Below are 17312 nucleotides of genomic sequence, written 5' to 3'. Positions count from 1 at the left end.
AGAAGAGAGGAAAGAGAAGATTTCTATTTCTTCACACTTAAAATGTCACATCCTAGAGCTTTTCTGCATTCTCTCTTATGTACTCATCATTGCTCCACCCACTTTTTTGGTCAGGGGAGGAAGATTGGCCCTGAGCTAACATCTGTTGCCAACTTTCCTCTTTTTTTGCTTGAGGAAGATTGTTGCTGAGCTAACATCTGTGCCAATCTTCCTCTATTTTATATGGGATGCGACCACAGTGTGGCCGCACGAGGGGTACTAGGTTCATGACCCGGATCTGAACCCACAAACCCTTGGCCGCCAAAGTGGAGTGTGCAACTTAACCGCTATGTGACTGGAGTGGACCGTCCACCCACTTTTTTTAAGATGCAAGGTTGGATCCATGACAAAGAAAAAAATCTTTCTCTATACTCTGCCACAGTTTTCTAGACCAATATTTGCCGAAAAATCACATAGTCCATTTAGAACTGTGCATTTATAAATTATTTTAGAAATGTTTAAACGTAATGCAAATACATAGCATAGCATACAAAAGAGAAAAGGGACAAAAATAATTATTATGATAAACATCAGCAAGATGGAGGGATTCACAAGGCCAGTCAATGTTTGTTTTTCTCTCATGAATTTTTAGATGTTGTTTTCAACAGTCTCAGCTAAATAATTTTTTTTCTATTTTTATGTAAGATTATGTATCTTTGCAATAATTTATTTATAATTTGGATTATGTCCAAAAGGTTCAACTCTTCTTAAGGCAACAGAATTACTTTTTAGCCTCCTGATGTCATTGCAGCCTTAAAATTATTTTTTATTTTTTGCTGAGGAAGATTAGCTCTGAGCTAAGATCCATTGCCAATATTCCTTTTTTTTTTTCTGCCTTGAGGTACGTCAGCCCTGAGCTAATATCTGTGCCAATCTTCCTCTATTTTGTATGTGGGCTGCTGCCACAGCATGGCTGACAAGTGGTATAGGTCTGTGTTGGAGATCTGAACCTGTGAACCCGGGGCACTGAAGTGAAGCACGCCGAACTCACTATGCCACAGGGCTGGTCCCTAAAATTAATATTTTTGTTATGAAATTAGCCATTTATAAGTCTGCAATTTTAAATCCTTAAGCTATAAGGGACGGCTAGAAACTTGAAGCTCCAGTGTATTTTAACCTTCACTTTTTTCCTTGAAATCACAAACAGTACAACTTACACACATAAAAATAGGATGTGCTGTAGTCTTAGATATTTAACCTAAGCCACGTGAAATGACTAGGTATCTCTTTACTAATGTCAGTTTTAGAAATCATACACCAAGAAGCAACATTTTTACAGTGTTTAGGGTTCACATAGCCTTATTATATCTAGAGAAAGGACGGTCACTTAATGGTAGAATGATCATGTCCGTCTTCCAACATGTAACTATATGTCATATATGACTGACTAATGCCAGACCACACTAAAGCTGTTCTGGCAATGGTGAACTACCTCCAAGAAAGAGACAGAAAACCCTTTAGGCAGATGACCAGTTTAAGAACAAAAATTATCCTACAGTCTTCATTTAATCTATTTGTAGACATAAATGAGAACTTATTTTAACCAAAAAAATCTGTGATTATATTTTTAGCACCTTGAATGGTGAATGAATGGGTTTTACACTTCAAATTGAATCAGAACTGTTAAAATAAACTCCCAACACTACTATCATCTTTTCAGAATCACTTGTCTCGAGTCTACCTGTCAGTATGTTCTCCTCCCTTGCAAGATACATAATAATCTCATTTAAAATCATAGAGTTCCATGACACCAAAAAAGCTGACACAGTTTCTTCCTGCTTGCTGCTGTAGGACTACTCCTGAGTGACTGCTTGTCTAAGACAGCACCAGTACTTTATGCTACCAGATTTCTGAACGAACACTTCAGTTTATTTTTGGATCTCTTTTCTTTCGGCAGATTGTGATTTATATATGCATTCTTCCCAATTTCCTGTAGGATCAACTTTCATAAGAAAACAACAGCAACAAAGAACAAAACCCTCAAATCCCACGCTGGGTCTCAAGAAACCCACCTACTCTCACCTCTACTAACCTCTACCATCTTACTTGTCACTGAGGGTAGCCACGAATCAACGCATCTTGGAGTATTGTGTTTTGATTTGGCTTAGCAGAAACATACTTCCAGGCAAAAGAAGAACACTGGGACATCTTTATGCTCATACGGAGCCCAGACCCTAAGTGTTTATACTAATTCTCATTCAAAAATTGATACTCTAATGTGTCACACCTTAGGCATGGCTGATCATTCATTTCTAAAAGAATCTGTTTTTCAAGGGATTTATGGTTTGAGGTTTTCATTGTATCCTCATCTGGAGAGCAGATTTCCAGAAAATTCAAATATCCTAATCTGTCTCAAATTCCAAGTATAAAATACAAGATAAAGCAAATGTAATCACTGATCAGTTATAGCAGTGGTGATCACCAAGGAGAGCCAAAGTCTTACAGACTGAATGAAATGGATTGGGATGGCATCTTAATGACCAGATGGAAGGGGATGCTCACAAGGGAGGAAGGAATTTTTCAGAAAGAGGGAAGAGGCATGAAACAAGAGGTGAGTGCAGAGAAGCAGGATGAGAGTGGCAGGTAGCCAAAATGTAAAACAGGAGTAAACTAAAAGACATTGTCAGAGGTGAAAAGAGAGAGAGGCAAAGCTGAGAATTAGCTATGAGGGAGAAAATTCTTAGCCTAGCAACAAGCGGACTGATACAACTTGGCGGCGTCTCATCAATTTGTTTTTTTAATTCTAAAAGTCACGTGTAACAAAATAGTTCTGAAATTCAGCTTGTCATTTAGTGCATTACTTTAAGTGCGAAGATAAAGAAAAATTTAAGACTACTTACTTTATTAGTTAATCTATTTCTCACAATATTACATATATTACATGATATTAAATAGTAATATTACAAAATAAAACTTAGAATAGATCAGATTTGTTGCAGAAAGTAAATTAACTGAAGCTACTGAACTCTGTAAAATACCATCTTTTTCTGACAGTGGATTGCTGGTTTTAGACTAAAATCTTTCCCGAAGTGGCCTAGCACAAAATTGGACCGGGGAAGGAAACCTCATGTTGGTAGAAGGAAGCTCAGCATTTACCCTGGAGGGATTCAACTCCAGTATTCATTTAGAGCTGGAAAAGAGGACTTGGTCCAGGCTTCAGATTTGATGTGGTCCACAGCCTTCTGTGGGCTCCAGGTCAATTCATCGGATGATGAGTTGGTCAAATGACCAATTTGTCAAATTTATAAATATATTTACTTACTAAACTTAGTTTATTTAACTCTTTAGAAAATTTACAACAATCCTACAGATGGATTTGAAAGAAACTAGAACTCCATGGTTCTAGGGCCCTCACTTTCTCTCTGTTCTTCAGTCTCCCCAGATTGTGTGGTGTTGCTTCCTGTCCCTTTTCCCTATCTTGGCTTTTCTATCTTCAGGAGATAAAGAAGAACGCTGTTAAAATCGTCTGATTAAATATGAATTGTTGTAAATGCTATAAACAGTTAAAAATACATCTTATCAAATAGGTAAATTTGGTCACTCTCCAAAAATTGGGGAAAGAATCCTATAAATGATACAAGGTTAAAAACAAAAAATGACTTTTAAAATTTCAGAAAGAAATGAGTATAAGTTGTTAGACTTCCAAATTAAAATTTTGGTTATATTCTTGAGAAAATAGTCATAGAGTATATTCAAGAACAGTAGAGTAATAATTATAAACACAGGAAGAACATATTCATGAGAATAAACCATGCTATGACTTTAGCTTTTGAAAACTGGAAAATTCTCCAAAACTAAAAAAAAGTTGCTGAATGTATTCATGAGGAATATGCACATAAGAAAATATATTCATATTAATTATTCAATAAGATTATTTCTTAAAATAAGTTTTAGTAAACTTTAAATTTGGTGAATTCTACAAATTGGTCATTTGGCAAATTGATTCTTCAGTGAATCAAATTTTCATGAATGGGACTACTTCAGTTTTCTTAAGACGACACTGTGTTTGAAAAACTTGAAATAATTGCCAACATTTAAAAGTGAAGAAATTTCTTGGAAAGCTCTGAATTATTATACTGTTTCTTGAAGACTCAAAAAGCTGCAACACTGCAACTACATTCCTATACAGCAACATTAGCTGGACTTGAATACGGCCACTCCCTTCGGAAGGGCCAGTGGTAGGTTGACCATGTAGCCACTGTGCTCATGACAATCTCCGTTTATGCCTGTTTTCCTTTTATAATCCTTAATGGTGCTCACTTTCACTATCACAAGTGTCCAATTTGAAAGATAAATTATATGGTCACTCTAGTTAGTTATCTCCAGTTTTTTGTGGTTCAAACAACATCCTTTAATCTTATAATTGGCCTCGTTCACACACCATCTGCCTGGGCTTTGTAAGCATTTGAATGCATTATTCCTGCTCCAGTATATCCTAGTTCATGTATGTAGAAAAACACAGCTTGTTCTTCCTCAGTGATGGATAAAGAGGCCTTGTTGTGCTTTCTCCTTTAGTGTTACCTCCTGTTTGTCCTCTTACACAGCGTGGTCTTAACTAAAGATTCTGTGCAATGTCATCTATTTTTGCCTTACGGATCTCCATTATAGGAGGCATGATACTATCACATGACTTTACTGTGTGCACACTCTCATATTTATCTTTCAACCAGGGTTCTACTAACAATTTCATGTAATGTCTCCTTATTGATGTAGCTAAATTGTTATTAACCATAAACTCAAAAACTAGGTAATTTAATTTTCAAACCTGAACTGGTGCTTGGTATATGCCAAGCGCTATGCTTAAGTCAATGAGCATATAGAGATGAGCGACATCATGCCGTTCATATTATCAAGAGTCATTAGTTCTTTTCACAAAACACTCACTCTTGACTTTTGTTTCACATCTGTGCTTATTGTTTTTTGTCTTATCATCTTTCTTATGAAAGTAGGCCAAATGTGTGTGTGTGTGTGTGTGTGTGCGCACGCATATAAGTGTGAGTGTTGGGGAGGAGGGACAGATTTGAGCAAGGACATTCTACTTCAACACATATACTTTTGCATGTGTAGAAGCAATGAGATGTTAAAGAGCTAGGCTGCTTGCTATTTCGGTTAAGGCCTCACAGGTTGGCTGTTTCTTGGGGCGTTACAGAAATCTCAATTTAGATTTGCGGTCTGAAAATATGATTTCACCAATTTTACCAGTGCCAGTTGTCTCCTCAAGGATGACCAGCATCCCTGTAGAGCCTAAACCAAAAAAAAAATCCTTATTTTTATTCAGTTTTCTACCATCGATATATTTTTGCTCTTTCTTCTGGTAGGCTGTTACTAAAAAGATATTTCCCCTTAAAATAAAAGGACCTGTCCATTGATGTAAATCAGACTGATACCTTCTATTCAGTCACAGGGAGTAGCCTTTCTTCTGGCCTGTCTGGTTGAGAATCTGAACTTTTATGAGTCTGTCCTGAGACTCTTTTCTGGCCTATGCACTAGGAATTCCTTCCCGGGTACAGCTGGTTTGGCTCAGGAAACCTTAGCCCAATTTCCAGGGACTGATTGTAAATACTCTCTCTTGGATCAGATAGAAGACGATCCAGTTCCACGAGAATCATGGTTTAAGGCTTCCTAAGTCACATAGTAATCGCATTTTTTTGTATGTGGTAGATGCCTCTCAACCTCAGAAACGTGACTACTTGGCATCCAAGAGGAAATAACCTTGATGCGTTGGCTTTTCCATTGAGTTTTAATATAATGTACTTGTAAGAAGCCTGAACCAAACTACCTAAATCTCCAAGAAATTGGTTGATAAACATGAATACTTTATATACTGAATTGTATTTATTGTTTTACATTGGAAATCTAATAGCTAAGAGATACTAAGATATTCATGCTCATCGTTCATAGCATTCTTTCCCTTGGGGGGAAAAAGAGGATGACTGATAACCACATGTTGAAGATGTATCTAATAGCCAAGGAAACTAAGATGAAAAACACTTGTATCTGAAAGCCATTCTATCTGCTTTTCTGCTAAAAGTCCATACCAGCATAACCAACAGTTATTGGGAACGTTCTCAAGGAGCACTGTCAGGTCAGTCATCAAATGATATTAAACAGATGTAATTATTTTACTGCAGAGATATACATGTCAAGGACAATGGATATTCAGTGTTAATTTTAGATGGTAAATACAGACAATTTTCTAGTTTTCAAGTTCTCATTGTTTATTTGTTTTAGAACCCATAAGGAATTGTCTTCACCACTTTAGCTCAAACAATTAGTCTTGATAATAATTGTTATAGTCAATGATATGCTAGTCATCTGGCTCTCCCCTAAACCCAAAAAGCCTGGATTTGCAGCATTTGCCATTTCCATAGTGTAAATTCCCCAGCATTGCTAATTTCTCCTATAGTTTAACATCTAGCTCTCCCAAAATTCCTGAATACTTAACAACCAGCTTTCTAGAGTTTGTGCAAACTGATTCCAGAACACCCATAGCAGATTTTTACTAGTTGCAATCTAGTTCTGGCATTGCATCTAGCCTTCTCCTATTATCTTTTGATTAGATTCAGAAGACAATTAATAAACCACCTCTTAAGGAAAATTATTTTACAGATAACTGTCTGTTTTTGCTGAATATATTAGCTTCATTTATAACTGGTGATCTTTAAACAGCTGGGACAGAAGGAAGCTTACTATCGTTGTAAGTTCCCTCTCATTCACATAGTTAGGAAAAGTGTGTGAACAGAAAGTAAGCCACAGGGACAACTCAGTGGAGAAAATAAAAAGCAGGAAGAAGTCATATGTGAGTATGTAAGCTAAAACATATTGGAGAAGGAACACAAGGAAAAATGGACTATATAAAAAGATTAATTGAATTCAGGTAACTTCTAGGGCCATCTGATACAGACGCAATTGTTGTTAACCACATCGTATCAATTTTATGGAACCATTTTATTATCCACTTAAATTCCTTAAACTCCATTTTCCAAGAAAGTGTTATTTGCAAATGTTCTAGAGACAGTAGCCACCTGCACCCTAGGCCCCTCATCCCTATTTACTGTGGATTTCTTAGGAGTTATGCTTGGACAAAATGTGAAAATCACCCACAATTTCTTGATAAATTCCTGGGGTGCTAAAGTGGATGATCAAGAAACAGCAGGTACCTATACATTGGGAGATGAGGAAAATTCTTTGAGAGAGTTTAACAAAGGGAAGGGGAGTCTGATATGATGAGCTTGACCCAGGAAGAAATAAGCCTTGGTTGTCATAGGTAAGGAGGAATTCTGAGTGTAACATTGAGGCTGCTGCACAATTCTTACAAGTATTTGCCATAAGTCTAGGTTCTGGGCATGAGAACTTTAAGAATTGCCTCACTAGGTTTTTATGAAACATATTGGAGTCCAAGAGGCAATACTTTAGGATACCTCTAACAACCCTCGGTGTTATAACTGATGCCATCTTTTCTAGAAATGGGCTCCTGGGGTCCTTTTTATGTGGTTGGATTTTATTTCCAGAGCTCAAAAAAGAGATAGGCACAGAATTGTGTCATTACAACCAGGATCAGGAAAGTATTGAAAGCAAGAGGTCAAGTTCATTTCTAATCTTCCATGGAAGTTTTCCCATCATTATCAGTGACCTCATGGCTAGAAAGCTTGAATTTTACTAAGAGCTATGAACACAGAATGGCTTTAATTAAAGAAAAAGATAGTCAATAATTGTTGGCTTGACGTTTATAAGACAATAATTCTGGTAAAATCATATTCCATGAGAGAAATGGAAAGTTGTATTATGCTATTACCAGAAGCTGAGAATAAAATTAATTTAACTTGAAATCAATCTTCACAAAAGTTATAACAAACATACCGGGCAGCTTCTGAATATCTCTCCAGACATCTAAACACTGTTGCCTGACGAAGATGATTTCGGAAATAGGCTGGGTTTAAAACAATGCTCCTGGAAAAAGATAAAAGAAATGCAAATGTTATTAGGTTTGAAAAGTCAATTACCAGAAGTCTAGAGGAATGAAATAGCATCCATTCAATTTTATATACTATATATTTTAAAAGATACTAATGATTGAAGCCCTTTTCTTCTAATAATTATCAGTTAAGACAAATAAACAAGCATTATTGAAAAACTAACTAAGTTTGCATGGTAAAAGCAATTTTGTTTATAGCACTGGATATCTTTTGTAGTTATGACAAATGACAAAAAATTTGAATCCAACTTATGTTACATATAAGATACGACGTTGTTTTATTTGCTTACGTTAATAAATCAGGCAAAAATCCCGGTTTATTTATGGCATATCTTCCTATAATGAGGGAGGAGGTTGTTAGCTGCTGAATTTCAGTTAAAAGAAAGGAACTGGCATTTGGGTGACATGTTCATTTGCACTCCATAATTGGGTCTGTTTTTTCCTCTACCTGGGCAATGTAGTAAAATGGAAGGATCCCCTCATTAAGGACTCTGGTCCTGACCTTGCCACTTCTGGTAAGGCCTTTATTCACTTTGGGTTTCCATTTTCTGTTATTGAAATTACAAAGCTTGATATGTGGATAAGATGATCTATCTATCCTTACTTGCTGATTCTTCCATCATCTCATAGAGTTCTGAAGTTTCAATGCAAGTCCAGATGAGAAGATGATCACTCCACAGCTGCCTTCTTCCCCCAGAGATAAGCGGGTAGACATTCCCCTTGCTTGATTCACTGAGAGCCACGCACTATTCAAGGCGTTTGATATAATGAGACAAACTAGACAGATGTAGGCCATTGCCCATCACCCAGTGGGGAGACAGTCATTAGTGAAAGTCTGAAATGTAGCTTATAGTAGCAGAGTGTGTTGTGTTATTGATGTGGGATACAAAATGTTATAGAACCAACATGGGATGATCAAGCAAATTTCTTGTCAGCCTGTTTTTACAAGTTGATGAGAATCACATGGAATTAATTCATTATTGAAGTAAGTGGTTCTTAATCTTTTTTGAGAAGTTCACAGAGCTTTTTGAAAATCAAATGAAAGCTATGGCCCTCTATCCAGAAAAATGCACATAAATATAATTGCCCAAATTTAGGGAATAGCCCTGTAAAGCTATTGATGAACTCCAGATTAAAAAACATGGAGGCAAAAATTTCCATTCCCAGAAACATTGCTTAAGGAAAGAATAAAGCAGAAAAGAAATATCTGTCTGGTCCATGTAGAATCATAGATTATATGATGATGAGATGGATAGAATGAATAATTTAGCTCACTATAAACATAAGTGAATAGAATCTAGAGAGGTAAGGGACCTTTCTAAAATCAAACACAACTAGTTAGTTGGAGCGTTGTTTCAAGTTTATTGTATTTCTCATCTTTAGCCACAACACTTCGTTTTATATGTTCCTGCCTCTCCTAGGATGATTTCTGAATTAGGGGGCCTAAGTTAATGAAGGTTTATTGTATTCTATGACTAATCATTTGTACAAATGAATACATTAATCCCCCAAGAACACAGATCATTTACTTTGGTGATTTCTGATTAAAATGTTGGAAATTTAAAACCTATTACATAGTTTATTCCATATCAATACTGAACTATTAATGTTTATTACTAATACTTTATATTGACTCAGGAAAAAAGTATGTTTTCAAAGCATGTTTATATGTTTTATCCCTGTAAAAGTAATCTTGTAAAAGTAGATCAGAGTGAAAAGAACAGAGCTCTGCCTAGGGGCCTGGGTCTTCCGACTCTGACCAGAACTTTTTCCTCCACATTACAGCTAATTCTTCCCTCTTACTTTGTAATCATTCATTCACTTATGCATTTTTAGTAAATGCCTGCAAATGTGAAGGGGCAACATCCTTACTGAACGGATGTTTCTAGCTTTGACATCTCTGCCCATGCTGTAGTGTTATGGTTTTGCTGCGCTATTCTCCAAGAATCTTGCTTTGCCAGACAAGTTTTTTTTTGACAAAGATGGATTAGACTTGAGAGAAGGATGGGGTGTGGTGGGCAGGAGAAGTAGGGAGGGAAGGGTTTAGTAAAAGAGAAGGAGGAGAGAGAGGAAGAGTCATTAGAGTGGCTTTGGAAGTAGGTGGAGGAGAAGATTTTTGTGGGTAGTGAGAGTTGGTGGGGTAAACAATGTTTCAGTGTGATTTTAAAAAGGGATAGATTTTTAAAAATTGCTTATAATTAAAAATCCTTTCTATGGTGTTGAAGAAATACAAGTAAAGGGCATGAGTTTGGAAATCACTATTGCTACACTGGACTAGGTTCTTTTAACCATCACACCACCCTTCCTGGAACCACGTGAGTCACAGCTTCATAAGAGGGACACAAAGAAGACCCAGACCCCGTCTACCCTGAGGGATGGAGGTATAATGATAAAAGAATGTTTAGAAATTTGGAGTGAGATATTTGGCAATTTATTATTTTTGGCTCTTGTAATTATTGGAGTGTTCTCTGTGTGCTTATAATATGCCCTATGAGACAGTTGGCAAGGAAATGCTAGTGGTGATTGTGAAGCCTAGTTTTTACATTTTTAGTAATTTATTTGATGCTTTCTAAAATGGCATACCCTTTTAAAGATGTGTTTTATGTTGTGTACAACTTGCAGAGGAAATGTTGATCTAGGCTTTAAAGAGTTCTTAATCATTTATCATTTGATGCCATTTAGAGAACTGCGGGAGGCAGTCTAAGACCAAAAGGGCCACTCTGACTGGGGCTGGAGTGAAAACAACAAACGCTCCCACAGTTATAATCAGAGAAGATCTCTGTGATCGTTGGTCTGATTTTATCCAAGAGGAAATAACTGTGATTTAGCTATGCTGATTGGGCTTTTGGTAAAACAACACGAATCATGTTAGAGAGAACAGCTAAATAGCAGAGGTAATTGAATTTTCATCAGAAGAATGGAGATACTGTTACTAATGGGCCATGACTGCTCACTTGATTGACTAGCCCTATTCTAAGAGAATGGGATCATGTAAAATAATAAATATTATAATAGATAAAGTTTATTTTCTTCATCAATTTGTTACCTGTGGTATATCTTATGCTTTTTATGACTTCTATTAGTAGCTCCTTTAAAATTTATCTTTTATATTAAAGTTTATGTAAGTTAATGTGTGTGCATGCATGTACGTTTGCTTTACTAAGTCTTAAGTTCATAATGCGTGAGACCAAATATGTCTATTGATTATTCAAGGTGTCTCAATTCACTTGTCACATAATTTATCCTTCTGTCAGTGATTTGATATGCCACCTTTATTATACAGTAAGTTCATATGCGCCCTTGGATCAGTGGCTGGACTTTGTAGTCCACACTTTTTGATTTGTCCATTTTTGTGACAGAAACAAATTGTTTTAATTATTGTCATTTAAAAATATACTTTAATTTCTGGAAGGAAAAGAATTGCTTAATGTTCTCTTTGTGAAAAAATTTACCTAATATGGCATATTTATTCTTCCTGATGAACTTTAAAACCTTCATTTTTTAAAGTTGCAAAAAACAGCATTTCGTGGTTTTCACTGGTATTAAAATAAGGGCATTAGATTAATTTTAGGAAGAATAGACATTTTTATTCTATTGTCTTCCCATCCAGGAATGTGACATTTCTTTTCTGCATTCAAACATTCTTTTATATCACCCAGTAATATTTTACCCCTCCTCTAACCCTTTTAAAAATAAAAATTTTACTAATTTCTTGTTAATTCTTAAGTTTTAAAATTATGCATGAGAATATATATGTACATATGTATATGCTCATATGTACGTATATATGTTTATGTGGGTGTCTGTGTGTATGTATACACCTTTCTACTCAAAGTATGATCAGCAGCAACTGGGAGCTCATTAGAAATGTGAAATCTTGATCCCCACCCCAAACCTACTGAACCTGCATTTTAACAAGACCCTCAGGTAATTTGTATTCACATTAAAGTTTGAGAGGAACTACATATATGCATAATAAGAATGGGATTTTTTCCATTATATTTCCTAACTTCTTATTGCTAGCATTTAGACAAGTATTTTAAAAATACCTATTTTTGTATCTTTCTGACTTAACACTGCAATAATTTACTTATTCACATCATCTGCAAATAATGATGTTTGTAACTGCTTTTCAATATTTACATCTTCTTACTGTATAGGCTGTTTTTAAAAGGAATTTAAATAAGTGAGGTGATCAAGGAACGCTTCAATGTTTCACTGATAATTATGATTTTTGATTGATTTGAGAAAAAAATTATTATTTCCCAGGAGTTATTATCAGAAATAAATGTTTAATTTTTTCAAATACCCTTTGGATCTGTCAACATGATCTTGTGGACTTTGTGTTTTGATCTTTCGTAGGAATGATTTGGATTAATTACTGATTCAAGAAAAGCATTAAAATTAATAAACAGAGTATTAAAGTCAGGATTAAGAAAGTGAATAATAAAACAGAACTACATCCAGGACAAAAAGTGAACAAACATAAAATAAAGGTTTTTTTTTTATATACTGTGATTTTTATAAAATACTATGCTGCAATTGAGCTGCCAGAGGTTTTGCATTTTGTTAGTCTTTTCAACCAAACTACATTCTTCTGTTCTTCTTGTCTTTCAATTCACTCCTTTCTACTTTTACATCTATTAATACATTTTTGTCCTCTCTGGATTTTATTTTATTATTTTTCTTCTCATTCTTAACTTAATATTCAATCTATGTTATGTTTCCTTTCTAAATAAAGAAAGCATTTATACCTATGATGTTTTTCTTTTACTGATTGTAGCTTTGACCACAAGTATGCATAAGAATAATAGACTATGTTTCATTCTCATAGTTTTTCTCTAGTCTTTAATTATAGACCTTAATTTCTCTTTGATTGAAAAATTACTTAGGATAGCATTGTTTGATTTCCAAAGAGTAGTTTTTCTTACCATAACTTTTATTGTTAATTTCTCACTTTATTATAATGTAAATAGAAAACATCTTGTTCATTTCTGCTTTTCATATACATCAAGAGTAATAAATGATGGGGTATTCAACTATTTTAATGGCATGTGGAAGAAAATACATTTTCATTTGTAAGATATTGTTGGAACCTCTGGAAGAGAACTAGGACGATTTTCAACGATCTAAATAAAACTGCTGGATAGACACATTTACCTCACTTAAGTTCCTCAGGAGGGCTTTCTAGACCTAAATTTTAAATGGTCATTATTACCATTTCAAAATCCAGTGTGTTTTAATAGGCAACGTTGATTTCATATTCTTTGTTCTTACCTTTACATTTAATCTCTAATTTTTAGGAAATTAACTTATTTTAATATACTTTTAAGTCAGTTTATTGAGGTATAATTTACATATAGTGGTATTGTATTGATCTTTTTAAAGTGTTCAGTGTTTTGACAAATTTATAACCAGCACCACAATAAAGATACAGAATATTTCCAATCACACCAAAACGTGGCAAAGGAGGCAGGAGAGTCTCCTACCTGTTCCCCCAGAGACAGATGTGTTTTGCTTGTACTTCTCCACCCAGTGCCATGGATTTTTGCCTGGACTCTGTGAATGAGAATGTTAGCTATCACTCCTTCAGGGGCTTAAGACTTTGGCTTTATGTGAGATTAGAGATCAGAGAAGCAAATTCTTGTTTAGGTGAAGATGCCTAAGTCCAGCTCCCTTTACCTTGCTTGGTCATTAGCAAAGTAAATTAGAATTGATTCATCCTCCTGAATGACACTCTTCTTACTCTCTTAGTAAAGTGCTGACATATTCTTTAGAAATAGTGGTAGATCTAGAAAATGCCAGGAATATGGAATATTTTAATTTCACTAAAGCATTATAACCTTGTGATAAGATGGTGACATTTATGCTGGATAATGGCATCATTCAGTAGATTATAACTAGTTGAACAACTAATCAATACTAGTGAAATGTGGTCAGGATTATAAAGAAAGAAGAATTTAATGGCTTGTCCTTGGCCCTTTTTGTGGACAATATTTCCATTAATGACCAGGATTAAGAGATTGAAAGGATATCTATAAAATTTTCAGATGGCATAAGTTTACCTAATGAGTAACTAATATCAATGATTACAGACGCAAAATTCAAAATGATCAGGACTGGTTAAAAATAAAAATCTTATGCTATGGATTTAAAAAATCAGTTTTACAAATATAATCATGGCTTGAGTGTGACCATATGGAAAAAGTCAGAATATTTTAACTAATCACAAGCTAAATGTGACAGGATAATATGATAGAGCTACAAAAACTGCACATCAAATTTACATGAAATCAGTCAAAGGTAATTTGTCCAAATAATAAATGATATTTTCACTGAATTGTGCCTTAGCCATATAATCTCTTGAATTTGTCTATAGTCTATGAGAATCATCACTGTTGGAGTGTGTCTAGAGTTTCCAAGGGGTTCGGAGAAGATAGTATGTGAAGAAAATGGAATGAAAACGATATGCTTTGAGAGTTAAATAAGATTAGTGGAGACTAAGTAAGTACTTTCAAATACAAAGATCTGCCATGTGGAAAGTAGAATAACTATTCTATGTAATACTAGATGAAGACCAGGCAAAAAAATCAATATTATGAAGCTATAAATAGTTCAGCTCAACATAAGGAGGGACTTAATTACCAATGATGCAACAGGCTTTGAGAGGAGTTTCCTTTTACTGGAATCACTTAAGTGACATTTAGAATGCCATCTGTCAGGATGTGTAAAAGAAATTCTTGACTGAGTGGGAGATTAGGCTAAATGACTTTCAAGTATACTCACAAAAATACCTTGTAATATATTGTCGAGTACTGTGAAGGGTCTGAGTTTTTCCCTACTTACAAGCTAATGAGTTAGCCTGACATAGTTTCATGGATGCTTGTAGAAGACATGAACTTCCAGGGCCAGAGACAAAGGAAAGTTTTTTACTCACAGCAATAGCAGTAGCCAGTGTATAAGTCTTTTGTTGTCCTGGTTCCTTGTGCCACAATTCCCAGATGGCAGTGAAAGAAGGCCAGGTGACACCTTATGCAGTAGGTTATGTTACAGCAGAAGAATCCTGAGCTTAAGAAATGTAAATCTTTTAGAATGGACTGTAAGCATGCCTGTCCTTAGCTTTAGAGGGAGACATTATCTCCATCTTCCAAGGCTGTAAGCAGACTTACGTTTTCTTCTAAAGCTGTTTACCACACAATCATCTTTGAAAAGATATTCCAAAGCAAAGGCCAGTCAGCGCCTTGTTCATTGAACAGGCAAAAATGCAGGAGACCCATGGAGAATTGTCTCCCTACAGAAATAATTTTTGTTTAGATATGCAAGAACTATTTGTTATAGTCATGCTATTAACAAATGAAAAAAGTTCATCACAACATACAAAAAATTAAAATATCACAGGAATGTGACAGGATAACTAATATTAAAGAGTGAGTGATTAAATTATTATCTATTTATATTCTGTTCTGGGAAGCGTCTAAGGCAGCTTATAGAATACTTACAAGGTTAGATAAAAATAAAAATAACTCACAGGGAGCAAAAGGAAAAATAGATAAATTGGACTATATCAAAATTAAAAACTTTTGTGCATCAAAGGATACTATCGACAGAGTGTAAAAGCAACTTGTGGAATGGGAGAAAATATTTGCAAATCATCTATCTGATAAGGAGTTAATATCCAGAATATATAAGGAGCTCCTATAACTCAAGAATGAAAAAGCAAACAACCCAATTAAAAAATAGGCAAAGAACTTGAATAGATATTTCTCCAAAGAAGATATACAAATCACCCATAAGCACATGAAAAGGTGCTCAACATCAATAATCACTGAGGCAATGCAAATCAAAACCACACTAAGATGCCACCTCACACTCATTAGAATGAATACCATCAAAAAACCAGAAAATAATAAGTATTGGCAAGGATAGAGAGAAATTGGAACCCTTGTGCATGGTTTGTGGGAATGTGAAATGGTGCAGCTGCTATGGGAAACAGTATGGCAGTTCCTCAAAAAATTAAAAATAGAATTACAATGTGATCCAGCAATTCTACTTCTGTGTATATACCCCAAAGAATTGACAGTAGGGTTCTGAAGATCTATCCCCATGTTCATAGCAACGTTATTCATGATAGCCCAAAGGTGGAAGCAGCCCAAGTGTCCACTGACAGATGAATGGATAAACACAAGGTTGTATATCCATACAGTGGAATACTATTCAGCCTTAAAAAGAAAGGAAATTCTTACACATGCTACAACATGGATGAACCTTCAGGACATTATGCTAAGGTAAATAAGCCAATTACAAAAAGACAAATATTGTGTGATTCCATTTTTATGAGGTACCTAGAGTAAATACGTTCATAGAGACAAAAAGTAGAATGGTGGTTGCCAGGAGCTGGGGTGAGAGGGGAATGGAGAGTTGTTGTTCAATGATATAGAGTTTCAGTTTTGCAAGATGAAAAGAGTTCTGGAGATTCACTGTTTAACAATGTGAATGTATTTAATACCACTGAACTGTACTTTTAAAGAAAGGGTAAGATGGTAAATTTTATATTACATGTATTTTATCATGATTAAAAATAAAACAAAAAATACCTAAATGAGGAAAGCAAGATTAAAAGTAGGGGAGTTAAGGGGCCAGCCCAGCAGCATAGTGGTTAAGTTCACACCTACCACTTCGGTGGCCTGGGGTTTCTGAGTTGGGATCCTGGGCACGGACCCACACACTGCTCATCAAGCCATGCTGTGGCAGCATCCCACATACAAAATAGAGGGAGATTGGCACAGATGTTAGCTCAGGGCCACTCTTCCTCACTAATAAGTAAATAAATAAGTAGGGGAGTTAAGATGAAGCCTGGATGAGGTTAGTACAGAAAATATATGTCATAAGATCCTAAGAGTTTGGTTGAGATGGCCTATACATTTTCTTCTAGGTTTTGTAGTAGCTGATGGAAAGAGGGACATGTAGTTTGTTTTAAACAAGCCAATTTCTCAATTCAGATACTTCTTGTAGTGTAATCAGAAAGATCACCTTATCCAAAGATGCTGTATAATGTAACAATTTGTGTCCTCAGTGAAAGATTTATAGAAAAATCAGAAAGTGTTCCATACGGTTGCTTCTTAGAGCTTCTTTCAACATGGGCTATTGAAAATCTCAATCTAGTAACATACATTCTGGGGTAGATGGAAGGAATAGGAAAGTAAAGGACACTTACGCAATAGTGCTGTCACTACACAAGGATTCAGTGAAATCTTAGTGATTGTGTCTTATTTGGTCACTTGGCTCACTACAAAAAGAT

General features: G+C 35.3%; 1 protein-coding gene and 1 long non-coding RNA gene across 4 annotated transcripts in view; one reads left to right on the top strand and one right to left on the bottom strand.

Annotated features, from left to right (window-relative positions):
• Positions 1-17312, bottom strand: part of SPATA16 (spermatogenesis associated 16) — a 199136-nt gene that overhangs the window by 113227 nt on the left and 68597 nt on the right. The window contains exon 3 of the mRNA XM_014866864.3: positions 7900-7989. Within this exon, the coding sequence (XP_014722350.3) occupies positions 7900-7989 (90 nt within the window). The remainder of the gene's footprint in view (positions 1-7899; positions 7990-17312) is intronic.
• The window catches only part of LOC139045412 (uncharacterized), a 72553-nt gene continuing 65414 nt past the window's right edge, over positions 10174-17312 (top strand). Inside the window, exon 1 of one of the 3 annotated variants that reach the window (XR_011503744.1) lies at positions 10174-10395. This is a non-coding gene — a long non-coding RNA (uncharacterized lncRNA). The remainder of the gene's footprint in view (positions 10396-17312) is intronic. The other 2 variants (XR_011503745.1, XR_011503746.1) reach the window with 2 other exon arrangements.

This window comes from Equus asinus, chromosome 5 (genome assembly GCF_041296235.1).
Source record: "Equus asinus isolate D_3611 breed Donkey chromosome 5, EquAss-T2T_v2, whole genome shotgun sequence".
NCBI classification, from domain to species: domain Eukaryota; kingdom Metazoa; phylum Chordata; class Mammalia; order Perissodactyla; family Equidae; genus Equus; species Equus asinus.
Note: the sequence above shows the minus strand (reverse complement) of the source record. Positions and strands in the feature narration are given on the sequence as shown.